The sequence below is a fragment of the Lagopus muta genome, chromosome 3 (genome assembly GCF_023343835.1).
Source record: "Lagopus muta isolate bLagMut1 chromosome 3, bLagMut1 primary, whole genome shotgun sequence".
NCBI classification, from domain to species: Eukaryota; Metazoa; Chordata; class Aves; order Galliformes; family Phasianidae; genus Lagopus; species Lagopus muta.
In genome coordinates this window covers 54,034,874-54,048,212 of record NC_064435.1, presented here as the reverse complement: position 1 = coordinate 54,048,212, position 13,339 = coordinate 54,034,874, and the positions used below count along the sequence as shown (strand labels likewise).

At 40.3% G+C, this 13,339-nt stretch overlaps 1 protein-coding gene across 2 annotated transcripts; it reads left to right on the top strand.

Annotated features, from left to right (window-relative positions):
• Nucleotides 1-495: 495 nt before the first annotated feature.
• On the top strand, nucleotides 496-12,042 carry DSEL (dermatan sulfate epimerase like). Of its 2 annotated transcripts, none has more exons than XM_048939392.1 (2): nucleotides 496-923; nucleotides 2,495-12,042. In XM_048939392.1, the coding sequence occupies exon 2, from the start codon at nucleotides 2,534-2,536 to the stop codon at nucleotides 6,182-6,184; it is 3,651 nt and encodes a 1,216-aa protein (XP_048795349.1). In that variant the 5' UTR covers nucleotides 496-923; nucleotides 2,495-2,533; the 3' UTR covers nucleotides 6,185-12,042. The 2 variants fall into 2 exon arrangements, with proteins under 2 accessions (XP_048795349.1, XP_048795348.1); XM_048939391.1 differs by having other exon boundaries at nucleotides 1,492-12,042.
• The last annotated feature ends 1,297 nt before the right edge of the window (nucleotides 12,043-13,339 follow it).

The window sequence follows — 13,339 nt, the reverse complement described above, 5'->3', positions numbered from 1 at the left end:
CCGACAGCGGCGTTATCGCTCCGAAGCGCGGGCACCAAGGAGCGCTGCCCATCAGAATCTGCGGGCCCCACATCGTGAGATGCGAAGCAAAGGTTTCCTACGTACCACTACGGCTTTATGCCGTACTTCAGAAGCCTTCTGCTCAAGCTGAAGGAGAGCCATTTTAGTGTCTCGCATAAAATAAACCGTCTGTGCCGGGAGGTACTTGCAAAACGCGGGACCCCTCCAACAGGCGGATGCTGCGCATCTCCGTGCTTCCTGAGGCACTTTTACGCATTTATTTCTCCCTCATAAAGTTGCGAGCTGCACATCAGACGGCTCCCCCCGCCCTCCTACCCACCTGCTCCCCCAACCCGAGCCCTCCCTCCCCGCGGACTCGGGGGAGCCGCCCGGCCCCGCCTCCCCCCCACCATCCGCCGCTCCCGGGCCCAGCCCCCCCGCTCGGGCCCCGGCCCTGCCCCCGGGCGCGCCCGCTGCGCTCCGCTCTGTCGGCAGCCCGCTGCCGAGGCGTAGGGGCGGCGGTGGCATCGCGGTGGCGCGGGGCTGGGCTGGGCGCGGCGGCCGCCTCACGCAGTCGCAGGGAAGAGAGCGGCCGGGAGCGCCGGCGGAGCCGGGGTGCGCTCGCCGCGGAGGGCCGGCGGATTCCTGCTCCGCGGGAGGGCTCCGCCGAGCGCGCCGCCTTCCAGCCGCAGTGACATCCCCGCCGCTCCGCTTGATCGCCGGCTGCCCGCCGCTCCCCGCAGCGCTCCGCGAGCCGCCGGAGGAGGGTCAGCCCCGAAGTTGCGGCCAGTCCGGGTGAAAAGTAGCGGCGAGGCGGAACGGGCCGCGGCCGAGCCGAGAGGGGAACGGTGCAGCGCCTCGCCACCCCCTGTGCGGTGGCTGGCTCGGCGCCTCGGACCCCGCCCGCACGGACAGCGCCGCGGGTAAGTCGGGCTGAAGCCGCGCGGGGGCAGACGCGAGGAGCCGGGCCGAACGGGGCGCCCGTACCCGCCGCCCAAACTTGCTCAAGTTGTGCGGCCCCGGGGCGGCGGCGCGGCCCGGCCGGCTCCGGGCGCCCTCTGCTGGCCACGGTGTGCCGCAGCGGGCGGCCGCGGGGCTGTGGCGGTCAGGGGCGATCGGCTCCCGGCGGGCATCCCGGCCCCGTAGTGGTTTGTTGGGGATGCGAGCACCGCTGGCTTTTGGTGGTGTGTTCTCGGTGTCGTTTATTGGGTAGCTTGTGGCAGCGTGACGGGAAAATGTGCCCTGAGTCTTGGGAGTCGCGCAGGGAAAGGTGGAATAACGAGAGTTGAGGTCACCAGTGTGAATTTCCATTTTGACAAAGAGAAATGTGAAATTCTGAAAATGCCCCTTTTTAATTAAATTTCTTTGGGAAAAGAGAAAAAATGCATTAACCCTCAACTTCCCCGAAAACATTATCAGTTCCCTGTGACTGAATAGTCTGTGTTCTGACACCTGCATAGCTTCAGAGAACTTCTGTTTGTGTTTCCACAGAAAGAACCAACATGCAAAAAGGAAGGAAAACCAAAACTGCTCTTTTGGCAGAAAAGCATTGGCTTTCAGCTCCTTTCATATGTTTTTGTTTTGCTTCGTAATGGGAGGAGCAGGATTCTTTGAATCATTGAGTCAAAATTTGGGCAGCATTGGCTGAAGATGAGATGAAAGAAGACTTGAATATATGTCGATACTCCCTGACTGTTAATTCAGACAAACTTTTTACTAACGGAGGGGAATAGTGGTTAAAAGCACCATGGACTCATTTAAAGGAGCTGATGAATGATTTCTGCCCTTTTTTTTTTTTTTCTTTTTTCTTTTTTTTTTTTTTCTCACTCTCCCACGAGTCCTAAGAAAAAGATAAAGAATGTGTATACAAACTGAGATAAGGGGAGGGCTGAAGAAAGTAGCTTCCATTTTTGAATCTTTTTCAAGTGCTGTAAATTCCTTAAATAATTAAATTCACCACATTGTTTTGAATAAATTATATATATTTTTTGTGATCAGTGTTTTTTTTTGTTTTGTTTTGTTTTGCTTTTGTTTTTGTATTTTTTTTCTGTTTTATTTTTTTGGTCAGTTCTAGAAGTGGAATTTGACCTGATTGAAAACTTTAACACAGAAAACATGTGGCTCTGATTCCTGTTTTCAAACGGAGGTTTTCAAGTTACCAAGAGATAGCATTCCAGTTTCTTCTTGTGTCTTGTCATCCTGTGTTTGTATGCATATCTTGGAGATTTTACTTTTTCCCTGGTTTTAGTATACATGCTGTGGTGTTGTATTTGAGAAAAGTGTGAACAGAAGGCACCTGAGATTTAATTTCTTGGCAGATTTGTTGACTTTTTATTCCAGTGTCATAGTTCACATTACAAGTAATCTGAGTAACTGTTAGAATGTGCAGTAAAACTAAGTCTTCTGTCTTAAGAAAAAAAAAAAAAAGCCTTAAGATGTTCATGTTTATACTGACTGGATCAAAGCTTGATATCTGAATGTTATGTTTTGTTAGGAAATGCATGCCGGGGGAAGAGGAGCTGCTTAATGGATCATGGCTCTGATGCTTACAGGGCATACCTTATTTCTAGCATTAATGATGTTTGCTGTCTTCACTTTTGAAGAATCTGTAAGCAATTACTCTGATTGGGTGACTTTTATGGAAAATATAGATCAATATGAGAAAGAGAAACTTGGTAGTCTTGGTGCTGAGCAGAAGCTGAAAAAAGCAGTTCTTCATCCAAGCTTGTATTTCGATGCTGAAGATGTCCATGTGTTGAGGCAGAAAGCTCACACAAGCCATTCACATATATTCAGAACCATCAGGAGTGCAGTGATGGTTATGTTATCCAACCCATTGTACTACCTACCTCCACCCAAACATGTTGATTTTGCTGCAAAGTGGAATGAGGTTTATGGTAACAATCTGCCACCTCTAGCATTTTATTGTTTGCTTTGCCCTGAAGATAAAGCTGCATTGGATTTTACTGTGGAGTATATGGACAGAATGGCTGCTTACAAGAACTGGTTGGTTGAGAGCGCGCCTGGTGATGAAGTCCCACTTGGCCACTCCCTAACAGGATTTGCCACTGCTTATGACTTCCTCTATAATTCACTGGAAAATGTGAGAAGACAAAAATACCTGGAGAAGATACGGTCTGCAAGCAAGGAAATGTTTGAGTACTCAAAGGTTCGTTCCTGGGGAAAGCAGCTTCTTCACAATCACCAAGCAACCAACATGCTCGCTTTGCTTACTGGAGCTTTAGTGACTGGTGTGGACAATGGATCTCAGGCAAATATTTGGAAACACACTGTTGTTGATGTGATGGAGAAAACAATGTTTCTGCTCAGTCATATTGTAGATGGGTCTCTGGACGAGGGAGTAGCTTATGGGAGTTACACTGCTAAGTCAATAACACAGTATGTTTTCCTGGCACAGCGACACTTTGGTATTAACAACTTGGAAAATAATTGGCTCAAAATGCACTTTTGGTTTTATTATGCCACCCTATTACCAGGCTTTCAAAGGACTGTGGGTGTAGCAGATTCTAATTACAATTGGTTTTATGGTCCTGAGAGCCAGCTGGTTTTCTTGGATAAATTTGTCCTGAAGAATGGAGCTGGCAACTGGCTGGCACAGCAAATTAGAAAACACAGACCCAAAGATGGACCAATGGTGCCATCCACTGCACAGCGGTGGAGCACTCTGCACACCGAGTTTATATGGTACTCTGCTGAAATCACTCCTCAACCACCTCCTGACTACGGCACTGCTAAAATGCACGTGTTTCCTAACTGGGGAGTTGTTACTTATGGGGCTGGATTGCCAAGCAGTCAGACAAACACGTTTGTGTCCTTCAAGTCTGGAAAACTTGGTGGACGAGCTGTTTATGATATCGTCCACTTTCAACCATATGCCTGGATTGATGGATGGAGAAGTTTTAATCCTGGACATGAGCATCCTGATCAGAACTCTTTCACTTTTGCTCCCAATGGGCAGGTGTTTGTATCTGAGGCTCTCTATGGACCTAAACTCAGCCACCTGAACAATGTCTTGGTGTTTGCCCCATCTCCTACGAGCCAGTGCAATCAGCCTTGGGAGGGACAGCTTGGTGAATGTGCCCAGTGGCTGAAGTGGATTGGTCATGAGGTTGGAGACTCAACCGGGGAAATTATAACAGCCTCCCAGTCTGGGGACATGATGTTTGTGAGTGGGGAGGCAGTGTCTGCTTATACATCAGCAATGAAATTGAAAAGTGTGTATCGCATTTTGCTGCTTTTAAATTCTCAGACCTTGTTAGTAGTAGACCACATCGAAAAGGAGGCAGACTCTCCTGTTAATTCAGTCAGTGCCTTTTTTCATAATCTTGACATTGATTTTAAATATATACCTTATAAATTTAAGAACAACTACAATGGAGCTATGATGGATGTGTGGGATGCCCACTACAAGATGTTTTGGTTTGATCATCATGGGAGTAGTCCTGTTGCTAGGATACAAGAGGCAGAACAAGCTGCTGAATTCAAAAAGCGATGGACTCAGTTTGTAAATGTTACCTTTCCGATGAAAAGCACTCTTACAAGGATTGTTTACCTTTTCTATGGCCCATATGTCAATGTTTCTAACTGCAGACTCATTGATAATGTAAAGTCTGGATTTCAGATATCACTTAGTGTCAACAGCACCGAAAATACTGTTTCTGTTGTGACTGATCATCAGAATTTAAAGGCCAGGTTTGATTACTTGGGATTTGGTGGTTTTGCCAAAGTTGTTCATGAAAACAAAGTGACTAAGTTTGGTCTAGGTACTGAATCTGTGGAAAAATTGATTAAAAATAATAGGGCAGTTTTGCCATTTGGATTCAAAGTGAACATAATTGCAGGGTTAATTTTAGGTGTTAGTTTAGTCATACTGGCCTTTCAGTGGCGGTTTTACATATCCTTCGGTAAAATGTTGCGTTGGATCCTGATACTGGTTATTGCACTGTGGCTTATTGAACTGGTTGATGTATGGAGCATGTGTACTCAGCCAATCTGTGCAAAATGGAGCAGTGACTTGACAAGGCTAGAACACGATGAAGGCAATAAAGCCAAACAATTAGAAGGGACTCCCATTGTTTTTCCAGATGTTATAATTACTTCACTTCCCGCTTCTGGTGCAGAAATTTTAAAACAGCTGTTCTTTAACAGCAGTGACTTCCTATATATGAGGATACCTACAGCCTATCTAGAAATTCCTGAGAGCGAATTTGAAATTGATTCTTTTGTAGATCCGTGTGAATGGAAGGCTTCTGATGTTCAGAATGGGCATTTCCATCTTCTCAAGGGATGGCTCCAGTCTCTAGTTCGAGACACAAAATTACATTTACAAAACATTCAGTTATACGAAGCCAGCAGAAGTAAAATTACTCAGCATTCTGCCATAAGCAAGGACAAAAAGAAAAGATCCAAAAAGAGAGAATCTCTGTCAGAGCAAAGAAGTAGGGCAAGAGCGAGTCAAGATAAAGATGCTGAATATATTAGGGAATTGAGGAGACACCTTGTTTATTATCCTAATGCACGACCTGTGCTTAGTTTAAGTAGTGGGAGCTGGACGTTAAAGCTTCCCTTCTTTCAGGAAATCCTAGGACCATCAATGAGAGCATTATATGTAGTAAGAGACCCACGGGCATGGATATATTCAATGCTGTACAAAAATAAGCCAAGCCTTTACTCTTTGAAAAAGGTACCACAGAGCTTAGCTGCGATGTTTAAATGGGAAAATGGTAAAGGAAAATGTAGTATCAATGAAGGCTATGCCTTTGAATACGAATCATTAAGAAAAGAATTTGCAAACTCTAATTCAAATGCTGTTTCTGTGTTGTCCCATTTATGGCTAGCAAACACAGCAGCAGCACTGAGAATAAATGGAGACTTGCTGCCAACAAATTATCTGATGGTCAAGTTTGAAGATATTGTGAGCTTTCCTCAGAAGACAGCTGAAACAATTTTTGCCTTTCTTGGTATTCCTCTTCCTCCTGCTAGCTTAAACCAAATATTATTTGCCACTTCCACCAGTCTTTTCTATCTTCCCTATGAGGGGGAAATTTCACCAAGTAGCATTCATGCCTGGAAGAGAAACATGCCCAAGAAAGAAATTAAAATGATTGAAGATACCTGTTTTTCTCTAATGGAACACTTAGGATACCCAAAGTTTGTAGAATAAATGCTGCTGGTCAGCAGAAATTTGCACTAGTCATCTCTGACTCCCAATTTGTGGATAAATATTAGAGAAGTTTGTTTATTCTTGTAAAATGTGTACAGTCTGCTACTTTCAGAGAAATTATTTTAAGAAAAATATAGTTGTTCTTGAAGGTGTGATTTTTGTTATTGTTATTTTTAAACTTGTAACTGCTTTTGCTGCCTTTGGAAAAGAAAAAAAAATAGGGAAAAAAAAAAAAAAAAAAAAAAAGGCTGTGTGAACCTTTATGGAACTACCAGCTGAGGACTCTATAGCTCAGGGGATAAGTAATAGAATATGGAGCTTTTTACCTCCAGCTCACCAGTTTTACTCCAGTCCAGGTGGTTAGTTCCCAGAAGTACTTACTATCTGATGTTTGTGTGATGGCTTATATGAAATTAAACTGGTGGTATTGGCCCAGCTCCCAGTGATGATAATTAACCCCTTCTGACAGGTTTGCTGAGACATTCTGTCTCACTGATCACTACAGTGGTGCAAAATAAATGTAAAAATAAAAGTAAGCTGAGGTGTAAGGCTGTTGAGCACCCCTTCAGTGGGTGAAAACAGCCAGAACATTTGAGTGAATTTAGTTCCTTATCTGTGACCTCAGCAGACATGGATATTAAATATAATTGTATGGTATGGTTTCTTCAGCTCAGAGGTATGGCACTTGTATTGGGTTTTGTGCTTTGACTAAAGAGAAGACTTTGTTCTCCACTCCTGATAATACAGTATCTTTCATGAACCTGAAGTAAACTACCCGGAGAAAAGGAAATTGGACAAAAATCTAAGAAGACAAGAAGATATCCTCAACTATCAGTTAAATGTGTAGTTTGACCTGCCTCAACCTGAATCAATTTTGAGGGTTGTTAGCATCTTGGCACCACATGCTGCTTTATCCTATACTTCTTGCCTAAGAAGTTCTATAAGGATCTTCTTGAATGAGACTTTTCCACCCTTTTTTTGTAAAGCATTTCTCTGATGATTCTTGTGCATAATTTCACTGAGGCCAGTGCAAATATTTGATGTCAGTGTCAGTGGTCTGTTGTTACTGTCTGCATAAACTGGAAATCTAAGATTTAGAAAATCTTAAATAAATCTCCAGGTCTGTGTTGCTGAGGGGTTTGCTTTTCTGTATGATATGTTTCTGAAGGACAACCACTGTTAATCTCAGGTCTCCCCTCAGAGAATGGAGAAATCTGAAACTCATTTCACTCTCAGCCACCTCATGTTTGAGTGATTCACTGCAGTAAAATATCTCAAAAGTTGCCTGTTAATGTTTGCTGGTTTTTTGTTTTTTGTTTTTTTTTAATCATGACTAGTTTCTTTTACATGGTGCTGTAATACGGTATTGGTTTGGAAACAGATAGGCTTGATTGGATAAATGTTTATTCATCACAACTTGTTTTCTTCTTGAGTCACAGTCTTTGTTTAGCACATCCCCATTAAGAAAAAGTTTAATTTCCTAAGGATTTTTTTTTTAATGTATGCAAACAGTAAATGTCTGCAGATGTGTAAAACAGATCACAAAGGGACATCTATTTCCTTTACCACTTGTTTTCTATTACATATGGAATTCTCTTGAAGTATGCTTCCGTTGGTTTGTGGGAGCTGAGTTCAGAGCTTTGGATTATTATGCTGAAATATGTGTGTAGATATCGTTAATTTGGGTGATAACCATAAGATGAAATCAAAAGTTTAGTGAGTATTTTTGTACAGAATACAGATACCCTTTCTGATTTATAAAATATAAATGTGTTCTTGCCTTTCCTTTCAGGCTTAGTGCTGTGTCCCTGTCTTACCCCACTGTCTTGTTCTGCTCTTACATACATATCATATTCTTTGGAGCATGTAGTGATGTCTCATCATGACCTAGATAGAAGTAATTCTTTCTCTTCCAATCATTTGTATGTTGAAATGGGTCTCTACCACGATAATCCCACTGATATTTTGGAATCTCACCAACCTTAACTTAACTGCCATTTACTAGCAGCAGCTGCTGTTTTTTCCCTCCTTCAGTTCTGGGTCTCATCCCTGACTGGCTTGATGTCAAGTTAAAGGAAATATTAAATAAGCTTATATACACTGACATGCTAGAGAAACTTTGATTTCCTACTATCATTTTCTTAAATTGGCTTTCCTCTGAATCCATTTTTAATTGTATGTTTAAAAAAAAGAAAGAACTATTATTGTCCGTACCATTTTTGTGCTTGACAGAATAAGTTTCAGCATTTGCCTTTTATTTTCTAGAGTGATTTACACTCTAGAATTGGAACAAACAAACAAACAAACAAAAAATTGTCAAATGTTTAAAAGCAACTGCAGGTAAGAACTAAGGATGGCTGTGTATTTTTGAAAGTAAAAAGAGACCTTTAAATCCATTCTTGAAGTGTCATGATAGCCTATAAGCCTACTTCTTATTTGTTTTTGAGGAGTTCGGGTGGAGAGGATAATCTCTCAGGAAGGTCATTCATGCTTCCTTTGGAATACAGGTTATCTCAGGCCTTTATGTTCATAATACATACCATTGCTGTCATTTCTTTATTTTAGGAGTTACTTCTTTCCTCTACTTTACAGGGCCAAATGAATGCATAATATATTATTCAGATTTGGATGCAGTGTGTGTTCGTTGTACACATTTAATAAGATAAGAGAACTGTGTTCTCTATTTTTGGATCTTGTTGTGAGGGCAAATGTATTAAAATAATTATGGTAAAATATGTAGAGGGAAAGGCAGTGTCTTTGATAACAACAGGGTAGGAATACCTGGGGCATGTCAACTCTCCAGTTGTTAATAAAAAAAATGTATTTATTCAGTTTTAGATGATACACTGCTTAAGAACTTCACTGAAGTTAGTACCAGACAGGCGTTAACTCAACCATGGAGTTGACTGTCTATTGAAATTGTGGCCTTGTAACTGCATGAATGGCAACATGAGCTTATAAAACATGCATATGGTAGAAGAGAATACCTATTCAAATCTTGAGACTTTGCAAAATAAGTGTCAGTTGCAGCATCCATTTTATTTATGAATAAAGTTTACAGTAGTGATATGATATACTGTGAAGGTCTGGTGATAAATAAATAAACTTATTTTAGTTTCTAGTTTTTTAGTTTCTCAATTAAAGCATAAATTTTAATTTTAAATCTGTGCTGATCTCAAATCAGATTGATTATTAAACAAACTTCTTTCCATATACAAGCATTCCTGTAGTCTCATGTGGCTTTGTGTATGAAGAACATGAATGCAATTTTATAATCTGAAATGATTCTGTGGGTGTACGGTTATCCTTAAAATTCTTTTCAGTCACTTGCATCCAGAGGAGAAATGGATACAGACTTTAGTCTCATACTTCTCCATATATTATAGCTCCAGAATTTCAGTGACAGTTGAGAATTGTCAGACTTCTTTTGAAAAGCATGTCTGTTTAAGTGTGCTGAATTGATGAGTGTTGTAGTGTTTTCAGTTACAATTCAAGAAAACACTCATGATAATAGTCTCAATATTTTATCTTAACTTTACTATTTCTTTCTCCCTGGTTAAATGGTGATAATTGTTTGTACTGTCTTGCAGGTTGAACTCTCCAGTTAGGAGAGAGCTACAATTTTGACATAAATTAAAAAGGATGACTTTACTTAAATGTGTATCTCAGAATCTCCTTTGGAAGCCTAAGGAAAATAAACAACAAGGGATATATTTCAACTGTTTACGTGCGTTGTAACTAAGTAACATTGGCCTTGGGACCAATGCACATGGGTCTTGTCTATTCAGAGTTCTATCAAACTGCATATCTGTAGTCTCTGAACAAGCTTAAATACTTCTATTGTCCCAGTGAAGGATTTTCCAAGAGCAAAATCTGTGAAGATGTGTCTCAGTTTCATGGGCAGATTGATTCCCTTCTCCCTCTTAGCATACAACTTGCATTCAGCTCTTCACCAAAATTTATGTTTGAACAGTTAGTTTGCAGGATCCAGGGTTGAGTTGCTGGACAAGATCCTCAGTTGTATGTAAAATGTACGACACAACTTGTTTGTCACTGAAATACTATTCTGGTAGTGTTAAAATGCAAAACAAAAATGTACTTCAGGTTTCATAAATTTATTAATAACTACTTTGTGAAGTATGGATCTGACTTACTTTTCTAACCATAAAAATTGTTTCATTTGCAGTTTGGACTGATGTGACTGTCTTGGTTCTGCTTGACAGTTATTTCCAGTGTTAGTCTTGGTGGTACTATTTCTTTGACAAACATCATATATATATATAATATGGAATGCAATAGTGTATTTGCTCAATAAAATGGAAGTTCACAGTTAAGAATAAAAATATGGTACATCCATATTTCTTTAAGTTAAAAAGATTAGGAAGAGGCCCATATGTTGGAGTCTATGTGTAGGTATATTTTATAACTAGAATATGTAGTATTTATTTTACGGGACTTAGAAGTAATGTATCTTTTTTTTTTATTATTTATTTACATAAAATTATTTCTTTTAAGAGGATAAGTACAGGATCCTAACATTTCTATGATGAGGACATCAGAATGATTCCTTTTTTTTTTTTTTTTTTTTTTTTTTTTCCCTGAACTTCAGTTTAGGTTTGGTTCAGAATAAAACCTTTTTTTAAATCCAAACATGAAGGGACTCTCTTCCAAAACAGGAGTTTTGGAACTAGATTATTGTTAAGGTCCCTTCAAAGATAAGTGATTCCTTGATTCTATCATTCAAATGATCAAGCAAAATTACTTAATATTAGAAGAGAAAATTAAATTCATTTTAACAGTATGAAAAATTGTGTTGTAACCACAATCAAAGCTACTCATGTTATTCTTATAAGCTCATTAAAGTAGATAAAGAAACAAATATATTCAAATAATATGTGAAACAGGTTTTCAAATATCTGGACTTGGATTTCTTTAGTCAGGAAAAAAATTGCTAATACAATAATATTCACTATTTTCGCTATTTTCTGTGTTGTCAGAAAATATTTAAGAGTGGGAAAGTACTGTTTCACGTTACTAAAATAATCCTGTTTTAAATTAAACTATACATCTCTTAGAGCTAACAATATGCTAGGATTTATATGTATGTAAGAAATCTCACTTTATTCACACCTGTCTAAACAGAAAATAATTTCTGAAAGATTTTTCATTTCTCTGATAAAACCTAAACACTTAGTTTATTCTTTTTACTGAGGAAGATACTGTTGTGTTTTTAAAAACATGACCCAAATTAATCTGATGTTACATTAGGTAATTTAACTGTGGGTCTAAATGAGGAGTCTTGCTACTCTAGAATCAATGTAGAATTAGTGTCACCTTCAGAAGGTAATCAGACACTACTTTCTGTAAATCCTCAAAAGCTGTTGTTGATTAAATTCTTTACTTTAGCTGCCTGCTGAAAGATCTCAAGTAAAATAGGGTTAATTTAGGTTTTAAATGTGTATGATCTTACTTCTAAGTAGATTTCTGCATCTGAGCATTCCTAGTGTATACACTGTCCACAGAAAATTTTATGAAATATCTCACATTTAGGGTATCACAAAGCTTTGTGATACAGCCACAGAATCACAGCCGCAGAAAGGTTCGATTCAAGAGTGACCTATGGAGGTCACCTGATTCAATCCCCCTGCTCAGAGTCACCCAAAGCAGATTGCCCAGGACCATGTCCAAATAGCTTTTGCAGATCTCGAAGGAGACATCATAGCCTCTCTGGGCAACCTGTGCCATTGCTCCATCACTTTCTGATGTTCAGATAATCTCTTGCCTTTTAGGTAGTGCCCATTGCTTCTCATCCTTTCACTGCATGCAGCTGCAAAAAGCTTGGCTCTGTCTCCCTTAAACCTTCCCTTTAGGTATTTATATACCTTGATAATACCCCCCCCCCCCCCCCCCCCCCCCCCCCCCAGCCTTCATCTCTCTTTTCTAAATAATCCTAATTTTCTAAATAATCCTCTCTTAGCCTTTCCTCATAAAAGAGACATCCAGTCCTTTAATTATCTTCATGGACCTCTGCTGGATTCTTTCTGGTTTTCTAGCATGTCTGTGTTTCTCTTGTACTGAGGAGCACAGAACTAGTACCTCACATGTGGTCTCACCAGTGCTGAGTTGCAGGGAAGGATAATCTCCCTTAACCTTCTGACAGTGCCCTTTGTAATGCAGCCCAGGATACCATTAGCCTTTGCCACAAAGGTACATTGCTGACTCATATTCAATTTGACATCCAACAGGACCCCCAGGTACTTCTCCACAGAGCTGCTTTCCAGCTGGGTGATCCCCAGCACATACTCATGCTTGAGGTTATTTCTCCCTAGATGCAGAACTTTTCACTTCCCCTTGTTGAACTTGATGAGATTGCTGTCATCCCTTTCCTCCTGAAAGTGTCTTTCCAGGTGACAACCAACCTTCTGGTGTGTCAGCCTCTCATTCCAGATCTGTGTTGTTAGCAAACTTGCTGAGGGCAAATAGCCCATCATTCAGGTCCTTTATGAAGATGTTGAATAAGACTGAGCCTACTGGGGTGCATTGCGAATTTCTGCATTGGAAATTAAATACACATGTATTTAATTAAATACATATATATAGAGAGAATAATAGTATCATAGAATGGTTTGGATTTTACGAACATTTAAATATCGTCTAATTCTAACATCCCTGCACTTTCATTAGATCATGTTCCTCTAAGTCCCTTGCAACATGTCCGTGAACACTGCCAGAGATCCACAACTTCTCTGGGCAACCTGTTACAATTTCTAACCACCCTTATAGTAAATAATTTATTTCTAGTATCTCATCTAAATTTACCTTCTTTAATTTTGAAACCATTACCTCTTGGCCTATCACTGCACACCTTGGTGAAGAGTCTCTCCTCATCTTTAAGTACTGGAAGACTGAGATGCCTTCAGAGACTTGTCTAGGCTAAACAACTTGTTTGGTGTTTCTGTGATTTCTGTGAAATAAGAAAGCGATAGCTGTAAAGTTTAAATTCATTTCATTGACCCAACAGTACTGAAATTAAGTAAGCAGGAGCTCAACCAGTCTGAATGTCTTTAGCATGTGGTCTGCATTGGTACATGTATTTTTCCTTGAGTTACAGATGCACTCCTTCAAAAATAGATACCTCAAATGTATGTCCTTGTT